Genomic DNA, 25924 nt, shown 5'->3' on the forward strand with positions numbered 1-25924 from the left:
ACTGGTGGACCATACATTCATACTCTACCTTCTAAGTACTAATTTCTCATTACAGAGAAAAGACTCATTTCAGCAGTAGCTGTTTATTGTCATCACCAATTTCCATGCTTCTTTCTCCAGTAATTTTCTCTCTTCTATCCCATCTTATTTAGATCGTGTATATTTTGGTTTATAACTGTATTATGTAGGAATTTTGAAGACCGATGTATGCTTTAATTGAAATTTTAGATTTCAATTTGCTATAGTTTTGACGATCCATGAGTTTGATTAGATTATCGTTGCCGCGTATAAAAATTGGCGTTGAATGCTTCAAATTGTAATCTTAACCGACGTATTATACGTCTTTTTGGGCGTTAATTGCTGTTTATTGAGTCTTTTGCTAGGTTATAATGAATTGGGCCTATATGATTTAATGTCAAGTTTCTTCCTTTGTTTTTAGATTAATATCCGATTACTGATTTGAAGAGTTAGTTAATTGTATTGATTTCTAGATGCGAAATGGGTTAATGTTGCTTGGTGTTCATGAATTTTGATTTGTTAGTGTGGATCGCATATTCAAATTAGGGTTTTTAAGCTCCAATGCAGACTATTAAATTTCTTAGCAGGGCAGTAGTTTGTTGATTAAGGCTGCAACATTACATTGCCCGGATGCGGCACCACTGAAGTAGCTCTGGTCTAGGTGGGGTATAGGGTTGAATGTATTCAACCTCACCCTTGTTAATTGGATGTTTATTATTATATTTTGATTCGAGCGTAGGTTAGAGAAAAGAAAGGAAGAACGGGAAATAATTTTTTTGAAGGTGGTGAAAATCGAACTTTGTCATAAGGGTGAAAGGGAAAGCCAACAACCGCTAGGAGCCTAGGCTTAGCCATGATTATCTTTTATGATATGTTAATCGTTCACAAATGTTTTTAAATATCGACTTAGAATGTATTAAACTCTATGCTTTTGTAACTAATAACTACAAAACTTTACTGAAATATTGGTACATATGTTTTATACACAAGTAGTTTGTCTTAATGCTTTTTCTTCGTTTCTGTCATAGCTATCAGCTATGTGATTTTTGATTCGATTTCTATCAAGTATTCATTTTTGCTGCTTTTTTTTTTTCTTTTTTTCCCTAGGGTTTGAGTGTGGAAGAGGGATATGGTGGTCATTAGAGCTTTTTAAAGCTCTTACTGGTGTAAGAGAAGTTGCAAGCTAGCTATCAAAGTAACGCAGCGGAGATGTTCTCTCTTATTTATGGCTTTTATAAGCACATGTTTAGCAAAATGGAATTTCATGTTCTTATTCTTGGTATCGACAAGGCTGGAAAGACGGTAGTTACTTCTCCACTATAACTTGTGATATTTCTTAAATTTCTATTTATGGATTATTTGGCTTGGTGATAATCACCTTAAATTGTTAGTAGAATATGTTTGATTGATGATCACAACAGTGATGTTTTAAATTCTTGTCCCGTGAAAGAGTTGCTTGATGTATTGTGTATATTCTATCTTGTTGAGCTACTTTAGCACTGGACTTGAAACATGTTCTTGTTTTAAAACTCCATCTCCCCAAAGTTTTTGAGATACCGTTGTAAAATTTCTTCCCTTCACCTAATCCGAAAGAAAGGATATGGGCTTAGAGTGTTGGGTGAAGGAGATAAAACGACCCCAAATGCATGAACAGACCAAAGCATCAATGCTATGTCAAGTTTGGTCAGCTGTAATAAAAACCTAATTGGAGGGGTGGATAAGTATGATTGAGCTTTCTTTGGCATACACTAATATATAGACTAGAAGTGCTATACTTTTTTAGGCTATTTATTTTGATTCTCTTCTTTACTACCCTTTTAGCAGGTGAATTCTATGTGTTACTTTATCTGCTATACGTTTCTCATATGTTCTTTCATTTCTTTTTGCATCTTAAAAATCATCTTCATTGATTGAATTAACACAAGCAATTTAATGAGTTACTGGCTAGTTAATAATGCTAACAACTCTTGCAGACATTACTGGAAAAGTTAAAAGAACTATACTTAAATTTGGAAGGTCTACCACCAGACCGTATTGTTCCAACTGTGGGGCTCAATATTGGTCGTATTGAAGTTGGAAACACCAAACTTGTGTTCTGGGACTTGGGTGGTCAGGTATGGACATTGCAAATGCCAAATATTGTACTAGTTTGCATTAAAAAATTTTTGTTCACTATTTCCAATTTTCTATTAACAGTTTGTATAGTTTACTGTTTTGTGTATTTAGCTCCAAAAATGAACTATAGCTCTCTTGTATATTTGAAGATGTTGTTTGGGTTGGAAAGGAACTTCATTAACTTTCAAGTATTTTTGGTTCAACATAAACTTCTACCAGAGGTTTCTTCTCATATACTTAAGACATATATAAATATTATGATGTAGAGATGTTTAGTAGAACTTAGAGGCTAAAAGTGGTAATATGGTAGATAAATTATTTTACTCTTTCTAATCTCTCTAACCTTATTTAGGTGGGAATTAATTATTGGCATTAGGGTAATGCAATTTTTTTGTAATGTGATAAGGTATTTATGTGTTTGTATAACACTCCCTATATCTCCTCTTGAATCAACACCTTAGTAAAATATTGGAAACTTGAATCTAAAATCCTACCTTTTGCTAGTTTGATTATAACATTGATGGAGATGTACCTGTATATCTACTCACAACCCAAAAGAAGAGAAATTAGAGGCGGAGGTTGAACAAATTAACCTTATCTAAAGGTTCCTATTTGGTTTGTCATGGCTCAACTCTACACAGCTCTCGATCTTGGAATTATTCTTTCTTTTTTTATCCCTGTTTTTGGTAATATTTGGCATTAGAGGATGCCGGCAAGGTAAGTTATTAAAATACATAGTTCAATTGATGTGGAAGTGTTGCCTTGGATACGTAAGGTTGATTGTAGGAGTAATTCATAATAGGAAGTATATGGTAATGAGAGAAGTTTATCTACCAAAAAGCTTGTTCTCTATTGAAAAACTGCCACACTTGTCTAATGAGCTGCTGAAGTAAAAACTTGATCTTCAATCAAGCTTAGGTCGAACGGCAAACCTTTTCGAGCTTAATAGTTTCAGTTTTGGCTTGAGTCATTAGAAGACAGTTCTTTTCCTTTCTTTTTTTTTTTTTTCCTTAGCCCCTTGTGCGAATGGACATAGTTCCAATTTCTATGGACCATTATTTTATGGTTTCACATGTAAAAGTTTTCAGAGAAAATTGATGGATGAGATGCATGTACATTTCGATGCACTTGTGATGATGATCCTAATCACCAGTTAATTTTCTACTGAGCACCATATCGTTGTTTACTGGATATTCAGTTTTCTTGCATCTAGCATTGCACCTCAAAAGTCTCAATAAGCTTTAAGGTGTCGATTGGCCAAAAAAATTAGGTTCTGTTGTTTATCAGACTATCACTTATTATGGCAGCCTGGCCTCCGTTCAATATGGGAGAAATATTATGAAGAAGCGCATGCTGTCATTTATGTTGTTGATGCTAATACTCCATCGCGTTTTGAAGATTCAAAATCTGCGCTAGGTAAGTTGTTCCCATTATGCTATCAGGTCTCGTTTTATAAATGCTGGAATAAAGTATTACCTTTTGGTGATTCTTTTTTTTGCAGAGAAGGTTCTCCGGCATCAGGATTTGCAAGGTGCTCCGCTTTTGATACTAGCTAACAAGCAGGTATACATTGACTTTCTGTTTGATATCTTAATTAACAGCTTGCGTGTCTTTGGAAGTGAAATTACAATTTTTTGGTTCATGTAGCTAACCTCGTATGTCGGGTTTAATAAGGCTTTGGGATTGTGAAGTTGTAATTTTTTTGGGAGGAAAATAAATGGGATTATGCGTTAAAAGTTGAAACTAATTATACTTTTTTTTGGTAACCCCTTTTTGTATGTTTGATAGACTGAGATGTGTGAGATTTAAGTGACTTCCGTGCAGTCCCTGAAAATTTTACCTAATTGCTACAGGCCCACAACTTTCTTTCTTGATGGTCTGCGTAGGTCCCTCTCCTATATACCTGTAGAATATCTTAATCTATAAACAGGACACTATTACACTGAGTCGTGACCTATGTATTAAACTTTCTCCAGACCTTAGATTTATTCGGCTTTTTGAAGCAGAGATGGCCATTGTGTACATTGTATAATACAGGGATTGTGATAGGAACTTTAGCAAAGGTGGTTCAAGCTTGTGATTTCTATTTTCATTACTTGTCTGATTTCTCAAATGCTAATATTGTCTCTTTGATCTTGGCTTCACCAACCAACAGGACCTTTCTTCCGCAGTTTCAGCTGAAGAAGTAGCTCGTTATTTGGATCTTAAAAAGTTGGATGAAAGGCTTTATATGTTTGAAGCGGTTTCAGGATTTGACGGGTAAATTCATATTCTAATATCTTTCACCTTGATTATTTCAACTTGATTGATGTTCCATGGTCTCTTCGATTCCAATAAAGGGCAAAGGAAAGTCTATGTTCTCTAATTTTTTGGGGGATGAACAACTTTGTTCTATAAATGGGTCTAGTTATGTTTGGCCGGAAGTTCTGGATGAAAATGTAGCTTTTCGTTCTTCATTTTTCTACTTATTCAGGATGTTTGGAGTTAACCAAGTTTTCTTTATAATTTATCATGTCGCTCTGTATGTTAACACAAAACTGGTTGTACTCTGTTTGCAGAAGAGGGATCAAGGGGAGTGTAGACTGGCTTGTTAATGCAATGGAAAGAAGTAAAAGGTCGGAAATGCTGAGGAGTCGCACACCGGCCACTTGAAAGACTTGTTTTGGTAATGTTACAGACTTGCCTCATTCAACAGGAACCTTGTAAATAACTCCCAATCAAAACTTAAAATCATCTAGTTTGTGCTTATATTCAAATTTAGTACTCATGTACTTCTGTAAGTGTTGCTTTAACTATTTTTTGTCTGCTTCATTTACTCTTGTTGAATAACTTGAGTTAAGTGGTGAAAGTGATTGGTTTCCTCTCTTTGAGTCTTAGTTGTTGACTCTCTTCTTTTCATCTGTTTTGATTTGATCCTCATCGAACACGATGCAGCTAAAACAACGATGATCTTTCTTAGAAAGGTAAGTTCGAGAAGTTGCGTTTTTTAAGTGTAATACCTAATACACATTCAATTTTGAATCAGTTTTTTTAACTTTGCTATATTTTTTAGTTTTGACAGTAATTTCATTTTTTATCTACTAATCTCATCGACAAATTCTTTCCTTATTCTAATATCATCCACATAATTTTCTTAGATATAAATTAATGAGTAACTTTTTGTTATAATATGGAAAAAAATATATAAGGATAGAAGAAATAGGAGGGAGCAATGCAATACTATAGAAAATAGAGATGCAAAAAGAATTCATTTATATTCGCTTAAGTCCTTCAATAGTAATTTTTTTCCTTACATACATCAAATCATCAATACAGAATGACTAGTGATTGTGAGCTTTCTATTTTATTTTTTTCCACATTTTTCTCATGGGATTCTCGAGCCTTTTCTCGGAATCAAATCATCAATATAGTTTGTAAAATTATGTATGTCTACTTATATACATCAACATTGTTTCATTTAGATATTTATTACAATTGACCAGATAGATTTTAAAGTTAACTAAATTTGACCAACAAATTAATACTTAATTAACATACATTTTTATATTTTATTCTTATTTATATAGATAGAATGATGTTTACAAACACTATAGATTCTTTTCTTAGAATAAATAAAAAATAGTTTTTTAAAAATAAAAATGGCCTAAAAAAATAGAGAAAATCAACTTCATTTCTAACAACTAACCCAAAGAAAAAATCAAATTCTAACTGAAAAATAACGAGTTAACGTAAATTCTAAATAATCTCAATTCATTGAGTCGACCTAAAAAACCTTAAATATTTAGTCGAACTCCGCAAATAATCCACTCAAAACTCAACTGATCGATCAGCAATACAAAGTACACTACCAGTTGCTACCTCTATCAAGAGAGTATCATTATTTTGCTCTTTTAATAATACAGTAGTTCAAATATTAACAATAAATACAAATATATACGCGTTTTCAGGTACTTTTTTATATTTCAATCTGAAATCAGAAAATAAATGAAAAGCCTTGATTTCATACTTCTATTTCCTTACCAATCATTAAGAAAAGAATCCGCATTGTTGAATTATTAGAATCTCAATTTCAACCCTAACTGTATGTTTTGAATTATATTATTCCTATCTATATAAATTTTATTGAACAATCTTATGCTAACATTGCCAAGCCAAGACTCTTTAACAACCATATGATCACTACTATAATGTAATTAACCTTGTTTCGTTAGACGTTGTGATCAATGCATAACATCTGCATTCTATCATCGACTTCGTATTTCCATTAGTCGTGCCAAAAAAAATAACCATTGCTGCAGTTGGCTTCATTGGATGGCTTGATAATGATCGGAAACGCGTCTTGAAGGGAGCTTTCGAAGGACAAATAGAACTAGAGCTGAAGGAATAATTTCAACCACCTGAATTGAAAAAGTCAGAGAAATGACGAAGGTGAGCGGTTTAGTACTACATCATGTTAAATTGACCCGTTGGACATTTTCTTCTTATTGTCGAGAAAGCTAAGAGAGTTGGGGTGTAAAACTACCTACCATGTAATAAAGAAAATTGCCAAAGGGATGATCGATAATATCCACGTCGATGTCCTCGTCGAAGGCAGAAATAGCCACCTAAATACAAAACAATTATTTTGGTTGTTTGTAAATTTTCCACGAACAAGAAAATAACGAAAACTATAAAGATCGTAGCTAATCAAATGTCGTATGACCTCATTTTTTCAAATTTATCCCAAAGGTAAGTAATGTCCGTCTAGGGTTTAAAAGGGGTCAGATATACAAGACATCATTCTCAAATAGCAAAGAGGTGGTATCCAATTGAGCAATTCATCATTGTCATCATATCCAGTGTATTCCACTCATATAAGCTATGATAACCAAAGAGGATTAAAGGACGACAGACCACACCCTTATCAAAGGAGATAAGGAGATTGCAGCTAGTTCCGTTTGACTTGATTGCAAATATCAAATTGTGGGCCTAAGATCACGATGGTCTGATCAGCTTATGGAGACACATTTGTCCCAGAAATCAGCCCAAATGCCCTCGAGAAGGCAAGAGCAGTTCCGATTAGCTCTAATCGGTTATAGTTAATAGACTAAGTTGAACATAATTACTCACCACAATACATCTTATTATGAAACAAGTACAGCATATCGTCGTTATGATTCCAACCTACAATATCAAGCACAAAAATTTAAGATGATATATTTTAAAACAAAATTATAAGAAAATGAACTAATATAGCAGGCTCGAGACATTACTTCATAGATCTTCTTTTGTCGTCCACTAGATTCGATAGGAAAACGCTTGAGCATTAAGAACAATCTGCAGATATTTTGTACCCAATACATATTAATGTTAGCTCTTACTGCTCAAAAATTATCGGAAAATTCGTTGGATTTTTACCTTCCACCGTATACCAAGAATCCAAAAGCCGCACCAAACGAAATAACTGCAATCACACCAAACTACAATCCGTCAAAAACATTTTCCGAAAGCTTATACTTTGTTAGTATTACTGCACAATTGCACAAAATGTCTAAGTGAAATTTTGTTACTTGAGAACAAAAGTTTTGCTGCCCTGAGAGCCGAATGGCCGTTGCTGATCCACATACAAATCCAGATGATTATCTAAGTGATCACGTAACAAATCAGAACCCGCAGAACCATCAACAATGATATTTAAAAATTTAATAAAACAAGAAAAATTAAGAAAAAGTGATCAACAATATTTTATCACCTGAACCAAGTACACTATACAATTCACAAAGTAATATCCTGGTCGAAGCCTATCGGTAGGAAGGCTTCTGGCCTGCATGAATCACACTTACTTAAAACCGAAATTACAGAGTAAATGAGGTAAACACAATCGGCCTGAGAGGAAGATCCATATTGCTAAAATATTGGGTTGTGGACTTGCATATAACGCTTGATGGGTAATCCTCCTAACACCATATGGTTTTGGGAAAGAGTGAAACTCATCAAGTGTGTATGCAAGTGTTGAAGTCAACACTTTTTACCCCGTAGGTTTGTGGGCCCGTTCCCAAGGGTGCTCCCTGCGGGTGTGTCCACACGACTGGGCCCATATGGGGTGATTATGTGATGAATTGTCACAGCTTAACATGAAAATCAAAAGAACCTGGTGATAGATCTCGGCCCAAAATAACACGAGCAATGTATAAGTCGAAAAGAAGAGAAGCCCAGGAAGATCAAGTAGCATTATTTCAACAGCCTGTAACAAAAACGATTAAATGATATCGGCTTGATACCATAGGAGGCGAACATTAGCTATCAAGAGAAAATCTTAGCTTACAAGGGGCCTAATCCGAAACACTTTCTTGTAGAATCCAAAAAGAATGGCTCTTACTGTCGAAAGAATAATCAGTTCTTAGACAAAAATCAGAAATAATTCAAGATTTTTTGATTAATAACGAAAGAAGCAGAATATTTTATGTGCTTACACCCATTTACAATAAAGTTCATCAAGTGGAAAGCCTTTTGTGTCGTCCATCCGTATTCGGGTACTCTCCTTTGTATGCGAACAATTTGCACCTTCAGAAGTTGGAAAAGGTCAATATATACACCTTGAGAGAAAATTTACAGCAAAAATTTCGTTCAATTGATGATAATGTTTTGAACTAGCTTAATTTCTCCTACATTCATTATTTGTCCGAGTCTCTGGTAAAGAAGAAAGGTTGTGTTAAGTTAGTGACTATCAGTGTAATACGCCGTTGATCACATCTTACGTCATGAGCCGAAATCGATTCCCCAATGTTGGGATCGAGGCTTTTAACATTGTTGTAGAAGTTAGAAATTGATTCACATTTCAGTCCTTTTGTATTCTTTTATACAACTGCTTGGATAATGTAATTTTTACCATGTTTAGACAAGATTAACTCTTTATGATTCCATTTCAAAACCCGAAATGCCACTATGTGGCTCCTAACTAGACCGAGTTTAGGCAACCTTACCCTTTCATCACATTAACATAACATTATTTTTGTATCAGAATTAACTATCTTTGAAACCATCATGCTCCTCCAAGCTATAATAAATTGAGAAGACCTATGAAACCTGTATGGCCGTATGTGTTGGTATCACTCGATAAAAAATGTGGCATTTTGATTTGAATCTTCTCTACATTTTGCTTCATAGAAGTACCAAATACTAAGCACATACGTACGATTTGGACACCTTAAAACCTTTCTAATGTGCTCTAAGCCATTCAAGCAATGTTTATTACCTAAAACAACACTCTCCTAGCCATGAGGTCTCTCAAGGTAGTACTCGAACAAATAATCCATCATCTCACAATGATAAACCAAATGGGGCCACTAGCTTATTGACTAGGTTATTCATCGATTTTTAGCTTGCTGGTTGGTTAAATAGCAAAAAGCATACTATCCTTTGTTTTTTTGAAGTGTAGCTATTAAAAGGAAATGGAAGATAGAATATGTTTAATTAAAAGTTAAACCCAACATGTAGCAAAGCTATTTCACTAATATCTTCAGAACATTCAGTACAAACAACTAATAGTACTAATTAGTCAAAGAAACCCATGAACCCATCATCAACAAAACAACAAAATATTACCCATTATTATTGTAGACTATGTTCAAAATGCAAAGAATTTAAGGGAGATAATAATGTCTTTAAGATAAAAATGATTGCACAAAATGTGGTCAACTAAAACATACTCCTCCTATTCACTATTATCGTCGCATTTAGTTTTTCATACATAAGTTTAAACATGTATATCATTCTTAAACTATAAGAATAAGTTAATAAATAGTCAAGTGACATCTTGTTGATTTGCTTCTTCTCAATATAGATTTTATTAATATAAATTTTTTATAATATTTAATTATGCATAATTATATATTTTTAGTACTAAGAGAGTAATAAGATAACAACACTCACAGTGTCAAAACTTTAATCTTATTAAATTAGATAATCTTATTAAATTATTAAATTAGAGTCGACTAGATGAACCTACACTCAATTTCTACTTACATGACAAGAAGTCAAAACATGAAAATAAAAACAATCACTATGGACAAATTGTTCCTTTTTTTAAAATTGATGTCACAACAACCCTGAATATAGTACACTACCGTAACTGCCACCGGTACACTGGTACACTACCCTAACGGCCAGGTGGTAATAAATGGTTAGTAATGAAAATGAAAACTAGGGTATTTTGATTGAAAAATCAAGTCCAATTTTAATTATCTTATTTTCTTCATAAAATTCATTCCAATACATTACAATTGAAAGAGAATGGTATTAGGTGAAATTTTACGCTATAATTTATTCCTATTATCACCACTAATAACGGGCCGTAACATCCATAGATCTTAACTTCACCTAATTTTTATCTCTTGTCTCATGTACAACTTCCCCAGAACCAGCCCAGGTTCAATTATTTCTCCCTAACCCCTCCCTTTTCCCGGCCTATCCTATAACCCAAAAAAACCCATAGATCATTCTAATCGATAAAAAAAAGAAAAGGGTATAATAGATTAAAAAGAAAAGAAAAGGGAGAAATCATACCAAAGCAACAATGGCAAGCAAAGCATAGGAAGCACAAAGGGTATAATAGACAGTGTCATTTGTATTCTTATTATGACTGCCTTCAACCATCATCATCTCATTCCACCATTCATTTGCCAATACATTAATCTCATTCCCTTCCATTCCCCAAATCAAATCCTTCATTTTTCGCATCATTATACCTCTTCAATCTCCAAATTAGTGTGGGATGATTGTCAAAATTTCAAGATTTGTCTCTTAATTTAATTTGTTAGAGAAGTAGAATTAGAGAAGATCAGAGAAAAAGGTCAGGAAACGTTAAAACATGCATATACACCGATGAAATATAGAGTAGAAATTGGTTATGTGTACTTGCACGTGATGTCATTTATAGTTCGCCACGTCGTTGGTACTCTTGCCACGTGTCAATCTTTCTTGTCTCGTGTTACGGCTTTACTTTATGTTTCTTTTTGTTTTCTCTATTTGTAGTACTAGGTATGAATAACGATGATGATATTGCTCTCAATTATTATTCTATGGTTTATTAACTAATTTTATTGAGGAATCATAAATTATTATTATTAGACTAACTCATATATATTTAGTACGTTAAAGTCATGACTTATAATTTTAAAATGATTAATTATAAAAATAAATTAATTATATGAATTTGTTTCATAATGAAATAATCTCATACTCCTTCTGTCTTATAGTAGATTAAATATTCCAATTAAAAATAGTTAATGATGCTTTTTCATGGAGAAGAGGTTCAACTAGAAGTATTTTATTTTTTTTTGGTATACTCCCTCTGTCCAGATAGGTTTACATAAAAGAAAAATAAGATATTTTCACGAAAAATAATAAATATTAGTAATAAATAAAGAGAAATAACAAATTATGTAGATGAAATTAAAAGAGAGTTAAAATGTATAGACGAGATTAAAAAACGTGATAGGTCACTATCCAAAATAAATATAATGCAAAATGAATGAAACGAACTAAATGAAGTTAACACTAGATGAGTGAGACAAAGAGAGTATAGGGCTATTAATAGAAAAAAGGAGATACATCTCCAAACAAAAGAAAATGCATTACTTTGTTCATAATTATTAGTACAAAATATCAACACAAGTGCTACTAGCCTACTACCAATGAATAATAATAGTACATTATAAGAGGACTATAAACTACATATATCAAACACAACATAAAGCATTTTTTTACCCTTCTTTATACAAGGCAAAAACTAATAATTAAATCGACTCGTAAATAACCTCAAAGGTAATACATATTTCGAGTGAACCTCTCAACCCGAAAGTTGATTGATCCTTAGAACTGGTTACCATGTTTTTTCCTTCGTTTTTTTAAATTATATGAAGCCCCCGAGAATATACAAATATTTTCTTTCGTTAGGCGTAAAAGCTTTATCCCAGCCTGAAACGGACTACAATACAAGAGATGTCGTCTTTGCTATCTCGATTAAGAGCTTCCATGGCTAGTTGCTTGGCACCCTTGAGTGGATCTTTGATCTTTGTTGCAATGTCAACTGCCTCTTGATTTGACATTACCTGAGTTGTTTGCAAGGTATTACCATCAACTTATAAGCAGTTTTACTGTAACCAGGGCACATAACCACTGATCAGCACCTCCCGAGAAGTGAAAAAATTGAAAGTGTACGATTTCCTTCCTCTAGTTTACTATCATTTCCCGAGTTCGGGGGATAAAGAAAACAACAAGAAAAAATAGAGATGGATCATACCTTCCAAAGGCCATCGCTCGCAAGGATCATAAGATCAGTGTCGGGGCCAATATTGGTAGTCTTTATATCAGGATCCGATCGTAAGTGCGATTTGAGGTTCTTGTCCCCAAAGGCTCGGGAAACTGCAAGTTGCCCATTAACCCGAGCAACATCTCCTAATGAAATGACGAGACGGAAAAAAAATTCAGTTTACGAGGTTTGATCAGCAGGCAGAAGCCAATCATTTGAGCCATACACACGGATGCTAGATGTAATACAGAAATAAAAAGGAACGCAATAGGGAAATGGAACATGAATTTGTCTCTCGTCCACGCTGGGGCAAGGCTACATTGGGGCCGGGAGAGGCCAGGCCTCCCTAGTCTACACACGCGAATCATTGTAATTAAACTCAGCCACCCTTACTATTTTACTATATATTATAAAAGGGCTAGTTAAATAAATCAAGTAAAGTTCAATAAACGTTTAGTAGAAATAAAACTTGAGGTCTGCGGTTCAAATCTTCATATTGTAATAATTTTTGAGCTATTAATATAAGAGAATTTTTGTGTTCTCCAAACTTCTCCAGTCACAAAATATAAAATTTTTCTATTTAAAGACAAAAATTTAGACTTAAAATTTGTTTTATATGATTATTTTGCTAGTGTACGAGTCATTTGACAATACTTTTAACTAGTGTATCAGTCATTTAATTATAAATTTTTTATTAGTGTATCGATCATTTAACAATAATTTTTAACTATTGTATCGGTTATTCGACTATAATTTTTTACTAGGGTATCAGTCATTTGAGCCATTCGACTATAATTTTTTCGCAAGCGTATCCGTCATACAACTATAATATTTTTTTTATTGTATCGGCCCCTTTACATTTAAATTCATGGCTCCGCCCCTACTTCCAAGGGCCATACCATTTGAGGAACTATACTCAAGGAATGTTGTCCGCATTATCATGACACTATTCTAAGCTACAAAAGTAGAACCGTGAAATTATTTGGTATGCACTCCATTTCCCTTCCCTTAGTTATACAAAAGGAACAAGGGTTCATATTAGTTGCTTCTCATGTCAAGTGGTCAACGCATACCGAGTCAAAAATACAATTTGAGCGACATATTAGCCACACAAGACTAAAAGATGCCATAAAGACGGCATCCTCAATCCAAGAACACATACAAGTTCCCCATCGTCTACTATATAACTAAAGGAAACTAAGTATAGGAACAATGATGCCCAGAAATGAAAAACATACATTCTCTGAAAGCATATGGTAATATCGTCCAAAAAAAGGCCCATAGCGTCCTCCTCCCAGCCAAACTACCAACAAATTATCATTAGAAAAACTGAAGTAAGAGTAAATGCTAAAGCCAGTGTACCTGGCATATTTGAGACAAAGCCGCCTCTGTCCTCAATGCTGACGCGCTCTGTATTAGGTTCATGGTCAGTGGACATCTGTACTGCTTGAGCTTTTCTAGAAAGGACTGCTCGTGAATCTCCTACATTGGCTACCAATAACTTCTGTCCATCAATAAGAATAGCAGTAACAGCAGTTGAACCACCTCTTCCAAGGTCGGGGTTGTGGTTAAGAATAGCTTGATCAGTTCTCTCGTAGGCTTTTGTAATCGACCGAGTTGAATCAGTCCAAAAGTCTTCCTGTTTATTGGCAACCAATATCATAAAACTGGAGCTGTCATCATCTTGAATACTATTTACACTAGAGTAAGCTATCCAACAAACAATCCCTCCCCAAAAAAGAATGGAGAAGCAAGTAGACCGGTCAAATATCAACCCGACCGACACCCGATTGACTTGACCAAATTTTCCTAAATTTCGGTAAAAATTGAGTTTTACATCAATATTTTCCTGTTATAATCTATTTGTTTGTTAGTGTTTCTTATTGAGTCAACATTCCGCAACTATGACTAGAAAAGATGTTTTTGCCCATGTATAAAGTAAAAACTATTTTTTTAATTTTAACAAAAAAAATTTCCATGTTAAAATCTGTAGCTATCTTATAGATAAGAAAAAACAATGAAAATTCTATAACCCGTTGGGTCAAACCCAACTGACCCAAAACTGACTGGTTTAGAAGCAAGTACTAAAGTACAGACATGATCATTATGGGCTCAGGTAGCATGGGCTCATGGATCGAAAAACAAAGAACCAACCTCTTTCAAAATGTTGGCAAATAAATGTGTTTGCAGATAAGCAGGCACACTATCACCTAGATGGCCGTCGTATATGGCAAAGAGACCAAGTTCATGTTTATCGAGCTGCACAAACTTGGCAACATGATAATCCTCCATGGGATGGTTTGCTTTTCCTTTCACTAAAGTAAAGCCATACTTAGCGGAACTTTGATGACTTCTGCCCTTGCCAGAACCAACAGAAGAATGTCCTCCTACAATCTTAGATATGAAGAAATATTTATCAGCACCTCAGCGGAAGAATAATAAATAGAATTTTTAAAACCCTGAGTGCAATACAAACTCGCAAAGAAAATTCGTTGGCAAAACAATGAACTTACGAGATAAGAGGCAAATATTATTTAGTATAATTGGGTTCACTTGTTTGTGAGTGAAAAATTCGTAAGTGAAATATTATGCACTCTAGGGTCTAAAGATTCAAACTTTATCCCTAAAACACCCAAGAACAATGGAATGAGTGTTCTAAATGAAACAAACACTTCAATAAACTAGAAATGAAAAACAATAAGAAACAATGTAATAAACAAAGACACAAAGATTTACGAGGTTCACCCAATGTGGGCTACGTCCTCGGTGGTGGTTAGTGGTTAGCTTGCTTGTATTATGAGAATAATCAATGGAGTTCTCAAGAACTCATACAATGGAGAGAGTACACTTTAGAGAAGAAGAGAAGAGAAAGAGAAGGGTTTGTATTTGGCTTAGGGTTAGAATCATCATAGGAGTGTTTGTAGGGATTTCTATTTATATTAGAAGTCATAAACAAGTGATGGGGCAAAAGCCCATAATGCTACAATCCCGCAATAACTTATCGCAGAAGAAATAGGGGCTGGAGCTGGACGTCGCTCAACTGGTCGAGCTAAATAAGCCTAGTCGAGCGGCTGCATGTCTTGGTCGAGCGGAGGAGGCAGAAACTTAATGACTTGGTCGAGCCAAGTCGCTCTGGTCGAGCAAGGAGCTGCTGGGTCGAGCGTGAAGGTCAGTAACCTTTTAACCTGCATGAAACTCCTGCTTTGAATCACCTTCATGTGTAGCCTCCTCAATCACCATTCAAGCATGTACATTGAACACCATACACACTCACAATATACACATCCATACATCAACCCCTTCACATGTCATGGTGCACTCAAGTCACACCATCTCCAACAATAAGAAAAGTGGGGCTCAATATTTCGCACACTGTCTAAGCTGATAAGCCCTCAAAAGGTTTCATCCATCCTTAATTTCATATGACGGAGTCAGGATATAGATGTAAAAAAAATGCTACCACATGTCGGGGAATTGAGCAAAACTGTAACAGTATGAACATAACGAGTCTACATGGAAAGCAACAGATAAGGGAGACAGAAGATGAGAACTTGGCTAATAGCATCCTTTCAATCTACCCAAAAGATAGGCTGTGGTTTGAATATGGGGTCAAAAGATTGGTATCTTTGACTACTGATTTTTATAAACCTTCACAGATTTAAAATGTGACAATGATCATGCAGGAATCATAGACTAGTTCTACAAGATTATAATTACTAATATTAACAAAAATTACTAAAAGATATATACATTCTATACATCATCACCCCAATGCCATTAGTGGCTCTCACCTAGGCGAGTTTGTAGGGCTAGATGCACGCAAGACCTTACCCTTATTAGTGATAACAAAGAGATTGTTTCCAGTTGATATTTGGTAGCAAACATCATGTGCAACTCTACACAAGTAAATATGCACAATACTCGATCCTATACAAACCAATTCAGTTCTATACAACTCATGGTCTCGAAAAAATGTCCATCTTTTCTTACTTATCCCCATCCTTACCAGTTTGCTTTCATCTGATAAACATACAATATTTTAAACTTTGTTAGGGTATATATTATATCTTGCAGCCTCAATCATTAGCTTAAAATTTTGGTTGAAAGTGTTTCCTTGACATGGTATCAGAGGCCAGGGTGATAAGAGGTTACGGGTTTAATCTCAGCCACCCCTCATTTATAGTGAAATATTTAGCGCTAGCCGCTAGGTATAAGGAGGGCCCGTGTTGCATCCACACTTCTAGCCCAAAGGGCTCTCATGTGAGAAGGCATGTTAGAGTGTAACATGTCATCAAGCCTCAACCACCGTCAGCTTAAGCTTTTGGTTAAGTTGTTCCTTGACAAGCTTATTAACAATGTAACCAACTTAAAGCACAGAGTGATTTATGCACCACATCACATCAATTACTGAGTTGATTACAACATTTAACCAACAACTACTCAATTAAGACATTAGATTTAGTAAAATACAGTTAGAGTAACAATCAAGGAAACCCATGAATTTTATTTTATTTTTTTTAAAAAAAGCAAAGTAATCTCTTACCTGAGAGACTGAATTGAAGCAGCATAAGTTATCCATAAATTCTAGCTACAGCTTCACCTCCTATATCTATAAATCAACATCTATTCCCCCAAACACTTCCACCAACAAAAACCCTCCAAAAACTGCAAAATTTCAATAATAACTCAATTCTGATCACCAATAGATCAATAAGTAAAATAAATACCCAAGAACAAAATTTAACTTACATCTCAAAAACACCCAAATAAACTAAAAATAAAAAAGTCAATGAAAATAAGCAACAGTAGGTAATCAAGATTCAAGAAATTCTTTTACCATAATAGAAATTTCCCAGAAACCCAACAAATACAGCAAAGATTACAGCTTTATTAGAGCAATAGGTTATACTAAATAGTCGAGAACAAAACTTAATCATACCCACATCTAAAAATCACCTAATTAACTGAAAAAATAGAAATATATATATATATATATATATATATATATATATATATATATATATATATATATATATATCAATATAAGCAAAAAAAAAAAGGGAAATTAAAAAATTCACTTACCAAACCAATAAATTCCTAAAAACCCAACAAATACAGCAAAGATTACAGCTTTTTTAGTGCAATAGGTTATACTAAATACCCAAGAACAAAAGTTAAATCATACCCACATCTGAAAGCACCTAATTAATTGAAAAAACAAAACTATATATATCAATATAAGCAAAAACAAAAGGGTGATTAAGAAATTCACTTACCGAACTAACAAGTTCCTAAAAATCCAACAAATACAGCAAAGATTACAATTTTTTTAGAGATCAGCAAAACTTTGCTTCACCAAGAAATAAAAAGTTGGCAAAAGCCAAAGGGTTTTGCACCAAAAAAAGTATAAACTGTAAGTGGCTTCAGAATTTCGTGAAGAGAGAGAAATTTGCTGGCTAAGTCAGGAGAGAGAAAAAAATAGTACTAAAAGGAAAAGTCTGAAGGAAAGATGCGGGTACTTGCCCAATACTTTGACTTTTTCAAGATTTTCATTTTATGAAATAAAAAATAGAATTCGAAGTTGGTGATTGATTTTTTAATGGGTTTATTTATCCTCTTAGTAAAAGTATCGTATAAGACAATTTTATCAAAACATGCATTTTACATATAGATTCATCGAGAGACGAATCTTTTACAATTTATTTTATTTTTGTTTGTAGTAAAGACTTTTTAAAAGGTGCATTATTAAATGTTACTCCTTCTGTAAATATAAAAATGCACTTAAATTATTTTGGATAAATTTAGTGAAAATGTGAAATTGAGTTGAAGAATAATTAAAAATAAATACATGATAGAAATAAGTGATTAAGATGATGAGAGATAACAAGTTTGTGGATAAGATTAAAAGAAATAAGTGGTTAATGCTAAAAAAAAAATGTGTAAAATGAGTGAGACAAACTAAAAATAAAAAGAGAGCAATTGAAAGGGACATAAGGAGTATCATTTAGCATTGTATTGGTATTTTTTTTATTTTTTTCTGCTTCGAAATATTATCTCTCTAACTAATCTTTAAACTAAACTACTATATTTAAATTTAATCTTAATTAATTATTTGTGTATCAAAGTAATAATGAAAGTTGAATTCAATATTGTATATATCGAGATTCAAGATGACTACCTATATACAAATTTCGAGAATTTTCTTAAATATAATAATTTTAAATTTTTACAATTGAATATATCAAGATAACTAATTTTATTTATGTTGATTCAAAGTTTATAAAATTTTAAATTTTTACAAATTTTTTGATATGTATAATTAGAAATATTGAAGATTAAATTTGAGTATAAGATGACATTAAAAGCAAATGATGCAGCCACGCAAGTTAAAAAAATAGAGAATAAAAGTTAAGAGGAGAGGAAGTGGAGTGAAGTAAGATGAAAGAATAAAAGAGGAACTTTTTGAACCCGATTCTTATTTGTCGCCACCCTTTTCATTTTATCGCCACCCCCCTCCTAATGAAATTACGAATTTGCCACTGATCTTTAAAAATTTACAAATTTGCCATTGAGTTAATAACTTTTCATTTTCATTTTTTTTTTAATTTTTTTTAATTATTCTTATTTATATTATTATTATTATTATTATTATTATTATTATTATTATTATAACGGTTATTATTATTACGGTTATTAATAATAATAATAATAATAATAATAATAATAATAATAATAAAATTAATAATAAAAATAATAATAATAAAAAAAAATTAAAAAAAAATACCAGTCGCACAAAACGTGCGACTGTCAGTCGCACGTTTTGTCGCACGTTTTGTGCGACTTGTATTTTTTATTTAATTTTTTTTTTATTATAATTATTATTATTAATATTGTGGTTTTTATTATTATTATTATTAAATTATTATTTTTGTTTTAATTATTATTGTTATAATTGATGTAAGAAAGAAAGCGTAAAATTTTATTATTAAAGAAAACCCAAAATACAAATATTGGCTAGATTATAGAAATTAGGAGTTTATAAATTACTCCAATACAAAAAACCTTAGCCAAAAACAAATTTTTTTGGGATGATGCAAAACTAATGCCCAAGACTCCTTTTATAAGTTATTCTTCCGATGTGGGATAATGATAAACATTAATCTTCCAATGTGGGATAATGAAAAACATTAATCTTTCAATGTGGGATAATGACAAACATCAATCTTCCAATGTGGGATTCAAGACATAACCTTACATTGGAAGATTGATGTTTGTCATTATCCCACATTGGAAGATTAATGTTTTTCATTATCCCACATTGGAAGATTAATGTTTATCATTATCCCACATCGGAAGAATAACAAAGGCTTGTTATTCTTCTCCTTATAAAAGGAGTCTTGGGCATTAGTTTTGCATCATCCCAAAAAAATCTGTTTTGGCTAAGGTTTTATGTATTGGAGTAATTTATAAACTCTTATTTTCTATAATCTAGCCAATATTTGTATTTTAGGTTTCTTCTAGTAATAAAATTTTTCTCTCCTCTGCATGTGGACTTAGTCAACACATTGTCAGTGAACCACGTAAATTCTGTGTATTTTGTGTTTGTCAATTTTTATGCTTTCTTTCTTACATCAGTTATAACAATAATAATTAAAACAAAAATAATAATTTAATAATAATAATAATAACAACAACAATATTAATAATAATAATAATAATAATAAAATTAATAATAATAACCGTAATAATAATAATAATAATAATAATAATAATAATAAAATTAATAATAAAAAAAAAAAATAAAAAAAATATCAGTCGCACAAAACGTGCGACTGCTTTGTGCGACTGTCAGTCGCATGTTTTGTGCGACTAATATTTTTTTTTTTTAATTTTTTTTTATTATTATTATTTTTATTATTAATGTTATTATTATTATTATTATTATTATTAGTATTATTATTATTATTATTATTATTATTATTATTATTATTATTAATAACCGTAATAATAATAACCGTTATAATAATAATAATAACCATAATAATAATAATAATAATAATAACCGTAATAATAATAATAATAATAATAATAACCGTAATAATAATAATAATAATAATAATAACTATGATAATAATAATAACAATAAAAATATAAATAAAAATAATTAAAAAAAATTAAAAAAAAATGAAAATGAAAATTTATTAACTCAATGGCAAATTTGTAAATTTTTAAAAATCAGGGGCAAATTCGTAATTTCATTAGGAGGGGGTGACGATAAAATGAAAAGGGTGGCGACAAATAATAATGCCCCTTTTTGAATTTGCACAAGAAATTATGAGATGAGTTTTTGAGTTATGTTGATTATTACCTCACTCGTGTGGGCGCACGCACTTTACTTTGATTTGGTCAACAATGGAATGGACCCATTTTATCATTTAACCACCATTTGCTCAACCTAGTTGCTTTTAGAGGTCAAAGTTCGGTGTTTGATTTGGATTATATACATAAATATAAATCAAATCAAATTAAATTCAGTGTTGAAATTTTCAGTCTAAATTTAAATCATAGTTTTTACAATCCAAATTGAACTAAATCGAATTTGAAAATGTCAGTCCAAATCGCACCGAATTAACCGAATAGAACCGAACTAGTCCAGTTTGGCCGAAGCGATTCCAATAGAAAATTTTCAACAATCGGTCAATTCATTAATCATTACAACTTAAAGTGTTCATTAAAAATAGACTAAAACAACTTAAAATGTTCATCAAACATTCAAACAAATTTAAAAGTTCATTACAAAATACAAATTCCATATCACAATTTACAAAATATAAAGTTCATCAATCTTCAATTTCAATGTTGTTGAGATATGTTGAGCCATCATCACCAAGATCTTCCAACACCATTTTACTCAAATCTTGCAAAAAAAACACAAAAAAGAATTAATAAACTCAATTTTGTCTATATTGCAAAATAATGTAATTTGTAAATAAGTTACCTTCTTCAAGTTGTTCAAGATCTTTCAAAACTTCTTCAACATTAGGAATAGGGGATGAACGAAGCTAATTTTGAGCACAAATTAAACTTTCCACAACTTTAGGAGTAAGAGAACTCCTAAAAGGATCAAGAACCCTTCCACCTGTACTAAATACACTTTCTGAAGCCACAGTGGAGATTGGGACGACCAACACATCACGTGCTATTTTTGCCATGGTAGGAAACCTAAGACTATTAAACTTCCACCAACTTAGAATATCAAAATTGTCAAAATCTTCTTCAGTATCTTCATCCAAATACTTATCCAACTCAGCCTTTAATTCTCCCTCTTTCTCACACTTTCGTTTCTTATTTTTGTTCTTCAAATACTCAATTTTCTTTTGTGCAAACGAAACATTCTCATCCTTAGTAGAAGATGACACTTTTTCCTTATTCGATTCACTTGATGACGAACCTCGATACTCCTCAAACAAAGCATTCAAACCTCTCCCTTAATTTCAAAGCAATTGACTTTGCTTTCTTTTCCTCATAAATTTTAGTCAACATTCACTCCACATAATCAATCTTATAGCGACGATCAAATACTACAACAATTAAAATGACCAAGTTTATTTTTTCAGGAACACCCCAATACTTATCATATTTCTCTTTCATTTTATTAGCCATCATTAACATATCCAAGTCATCACCAACACTCAGCACTTTCAAAAGTGCAGAAACATTCACAAGTTCATGAAAAAACAAATTAGCGGTAACATACTTAGATCCAGAAACACGCAAAGTCAACTCATAAAAACTTCCTAAGAATTCACAAAATCTTTTAACATTCTCCCAATCATCATGTTCAGGCTTGCCTAATTTCTTATCTCTTTCTTTCAACTCAGCCTCATAATGAGGATCCTCCTCTGCATACCTCTCAAATGCAAGTACGAGATCAATAGCGCACTCAACATCAAAAAGGTAGAATTCCACCTAGTAATCACATCAAGACAACAACAATTTTTTAGAACTAATTTTCTCATCTAAAACACATTTTTTAAATCTTTGTAATCTTGCAGGTGACTGCTTAATGAATCTAACAGCTTGCCTCACGCGTTGAATTGAATCATTAACAAGTTTCATTCCATCACCAACCACCAAATTAATTATATGAGCTACACAACGCATATGTAAGAATTGACACTTAAGAACCCCTGTTTTCCAACTGTTTATCTTTTTTTTTTTTCAAATAAACAATAGTAGTGTCATTAGCGGAAGCATTGTCAACTGTGATACGAAATATTTTATCAAGCCCCCATTCAAGCAAACATTTTTCTACAGCTTTACTAGTATCATCACCCTTGTGACTAGAAACTGGACAAAAATTTAAAACTCTCTTTTATAACTTCCAATCATTATCAATAAAATGAGCAATCAAACTCATGTAATTGATTTGTTGAATAGAAGTCCATGTATTAGTAGTTAAAGAAATTCTAGCATCAATCTTTTTTAAGTAACTCTTAAGCTTTCTTTTTTCAGATATAAAAATCTCATAACAATCTTTAGCAATAGTCACTCTAGAAGGCACACGAAACCTAGGCTCTAAAACACTTGAATAATGCAAAAAACCTAGACCTTCAACAAACTTAAATGGAAGCTCATAAACTACTATCATAAAAGACAAGGCTTTTCTACAACTCATTGCATCAAATTTGTTATAAGTAATACTAATATTACCAGCTTGCTTATCTTTACCATCATATTGAAAGGAAAGTAAACTTTGCTTTGAATCTTTAGGGGTATTGTAGGGATACTTACGGCACTTGTTAATGTGAGCCCACAAAGTACTAGTTTCATTCTTTTTTGTTTCACAATTGTATTTAATCTTACAATATTCGCAAGAAGCTCAAACTTCTTCACTAGTTTCTTCTTTATCATAGTGATCCCATATTGGAGATCTATTTTTCATCCTTTTCCTCACAAGTTTCTTAGAAGAAGCAGTAGATTGGGCATTAACTTCCCCAGTACTAAAACAAAAAAGAAAACAAAAACAAAATAAGAACTAATATCTAATATACAACAGAAGATAATAAACACTAAACAGAATACGGTGAACTAAAGACGAAAAAAAAACAAAACAGAGATAAGTCTAAAATAACAAAAGACGATAAACACTAAACAGAAGACGAAAAAAATAACAAATACATCTAAAATAACAAATTACAACAAATAAATCTAAATCTAAAATAAAAGAGGAAAAAATAAACGAAAAATAAGAGATAAATCTGAATAAGTAAACGAAAAATAACAAATAAATCTAAATCTAAAACCTAATAAACGAATGCAAATAAAGGATATTACTTTTGGTCTTCCATTGAGAAAAGTTGAGATGAGAATTGAGAAGGTATCAAGAATGGTCGAATGAAAGAGATGAGAACTGAGAAGATGAATGGTATCAATTATCAAGAATGGTCGAATGGTTAAATGAAAGAGATGAGATGAGAAGGAATGGTCAGATACTCTCATACTCAGATTCAGGAATGGTGAAAAGAAGAGGGAGTCAGAGAATAGTGAGCACCGTCAGTGAGTTCCTAGGGTTCCAAATGAATTCTGATTTTTTAAGTTTTATTTATATTTTGCTGCTAGGGTTTTATTCTTTTTGGGCTTGGGCCTACTCAATCCCTTAGAATTTTTTGGGACTCTAAACCGAAATCAAACCAAACCAAAAATTTTTTTAGAATTTTTGTCCAAACCAAATCATATTTAAAATATCACCAAACCAAATTTCTTATTCGGTTTGGTTCGGTTCGGTGTTTGTTTTTTCACCAAATTAGTTACACCCCTACTTGCTCTACACCCCTTTAAATACTTCCCAATTCTTATAATATGTCTAACGGTGAAATTATTTCTATTGAGCTAATTTATTGTGAATTTATTATTTTAAAGTAATTTTTTATAATTTTAAAATGATAACTTATAATTTTGAAATGATCAATTATAATCTTATAATGAATAATTAAAAAAAGCTAATTATATGAGCTCGTCTTAGGTTAGAAGATATCACACGAGACTTGTTGAAGATACTTCTACTTATTATTTGATTAGGTTAGATTGGTTGGGTTTTTCCATGCGTCAATTAAAAATTATTATGTTATAAAGAAAAATATTGTTTTTCGTAGCATCATCAAAGGGTTAGAATTTATTACTCTTCCATTGCTTTTAACTACTACAGTCTTTATTTTCTACACTTAAACTAAAAGTGTAATAGATTTTATTTTTATCACAATGTAACTAACAAAATCGAAATAAAAATTGTCAATTATTTTTAAACTATAGAGTTGTCACTTTTTCACTAAGGAAATCCGACTTTAATAATTTTAAATCACATACTTTTGAGTTTTAATAATCAAATTTTATCTTAATTAAAATATTTATTATTTTTTCTGAGTAAAATCACAAGTTTAATTCTCATCGTTCCATCTTCAATCTATTATCTATTATATAATAATAAATAAATAAACCAAAAACTTTTGATTTTGGAGGTTTCATCCAATGATTGCAATTGCTATTTACTATATACTGACAGATGTGCACATCTGAAAATTTGATTAACCATTTAGCGCATTTCTTGAGAGACCGTTATTATAAGAGACGACTCTTTAGGACCAGGCACAACCAATAAAAAAGAGAAAAATCTAAAAACTGACGCGCGCATTTGATCCTATTTGGAGTTGATGTTATAACCTATTGAAGTTGGTGTTATAACCTATCGAAGTTGGTATTATAATCTATTAAGAGTAGTATTGAAGTTGGTGTTATAACCTATTAAAGTTGGTATTATAACATATTTGAAGATACCAACTTTAATAGGTTATAATAGCAACTCTAATATGTTATAATACCAACTTCAATAGGTTATAACACCAACTTCAAATAGGATTGCACAGCGCACATTTTTCTGGTAATTATTTTTTGTTAATAATGAGCCGGTTCATTTAAGACGCGTCTTTTATAAAGACGGTCTCAAGTAAGAATTTGTGTTAACCATTTTATTTACTATTTATTTGACTCATTTGAAAGGCTATAGTTATCAAAAAAGTTTAGTTGAACATTCAAACAAAGCTAATTAATATTTGACCATAAGAACCAATGAAAATTTAGCAAAATAAACAAGTAAGACCACTTTATAGACCCATTTATTGTCAATTCTCAGCAAACATGTCAAAAACTTTCCAACCTAAACGTGGACTCGAAACTCAATTGAAAATTAGTGTTATATTACGAAAATTTAATCTATAATTCAAAAATAATATGACTTAAAAATATGGAAAAAATTAGTTCAAATTCGACTAAAACCCAAATCCAAACCCAAACCCAATTGAAAGAGATAAATGAGATAAATTTGCTTATTTTTAATTTTCAATTCTTCGAGATAAACTCTTACTATAATATATTAAAATCCCAAAAAAGCTCATGAGAAAATATTTACATATGATATTATATTAGTGATTTAGTGAGATGTTT

The 25924-nt window shown here is 32.0% G+C and overlaps 3 protein-coding genes across 5 annotated transcripts; 1 reads left to right on the forward strand and 2 right to left on the reverse strand.

Annotated features, from left to right (window-relative positions):
• LOC130799343 (uncharacterized) lies at positions 1 to 5009 on the forward strand. Its single transcript, XM_057662447.1, has 7 exons — positions 1 to 119; positions 1126 to 1320; positions 1992 to 2132; positions 3441 to 3549; positions 3635 to 3696; positions 4289 to 4392; positions 4692 to 5009. Exons 2-7 carry the CDS (start codon positions 1228 to 1230, stop codon positions 4783 to 4785), a joined length of 603 nt encoding a protein of 200 aa, XP_057518430.1. The 5' UTR covers positions 1 to 119; positions 1126 to 1227; the 3' UTR covers positions 4786 to 5009.
• Positions 5010 to 5904: 895 nt separating this feature from the next.
• LOC130799326 (tobamovirus multiplication protein 1-like) lies at positions 5905 to 11238 on the reverse strand. Its single transcript, XM_057662432.1, has 11 exons — positions 10678 to 11238; positions 8586 to 8676; positions 8438 to 8490; positions 8264 to 8356; positions 7865 to 7936; positions 7683 to 7755; positions 7531 to 7576; positions 7386 to 7449; positions 7243 to 7296; positions 6660 to 6737; positions 5905 to 6530 (listed from the first exon to the last, which is right to left on the reverse strand). The coding sequence occupies exons 1-11, from the start codon at positions 10852 to 10854 to the stop codon at positions 6438 to 6440; spliced, it is 894 nt and encodes a 297-aa protein (XP_057518415.1). The 5' UTR covers positions 10855 to 11238; the 3' UTR covers positions 5905 to 6437.
• Positions 11239 to 11703: 465 nt separating this feature from the next.
• Positions 11704 to 17989, reverse strand: LOC130799334 (probable protein phosphatase 2C 10). 3 transcript variants are annotated; one of them, XM_057662434.1, is made up of 6 exons: positions 17701 to 17989; positions 16968 to 17089; positions 14579 to 14818; positions 13787 to 14063; positions 12416 to 12570; positions 11704 to 12224 (listed from the first exon to the last, which is right to left on the reverse strand). In XM_057662434.1, exons 2-6 carry the CDS (start codon positions 17001 to 17003, stop codon positions 12081 to 12083), a joined length of 852 nt encoding a protein of 283 aa, XP_057518417.1. In that variant the 5' UTR covers positions 17004 to 17089; positions 17701 to 17989; the 3' UTR covers positions 11704 to 12080. The 3 variants fall into 3 exon arrangements, with proteins under 3 accessions (XP_057518417.1, XP_057518423.1, XP_057518419.1); XM_057662440.1 differs by having other exon boundaries at positions 11704 to 12269; positions 17701 to 17932; XM_057662436.1 differs by lacking the exon at positions 16968 to 17089 and having other exon boundaries at positions 17701 to 17929.
• Between the last annotated feature and the right edge of the window lie 7935 nt (positions 17990 to 25924).

Source organism: Amaranthus tricolor, chromosome 1, assembly GCF_026212465.1.
Source record: "Amaranthus tricolor cultivar Red isolate AtriRed21 chromosome 1, ASM2621246v1, whole genome shotgun sequence".
Classification (NCBI taxonomy): Eukaryota; Viridiplantae; Streptophyta; class Magnoliopsida; order Caryophyllales; family Amaranthaceae; genus Amaranthus; species Amaranthus tricolor.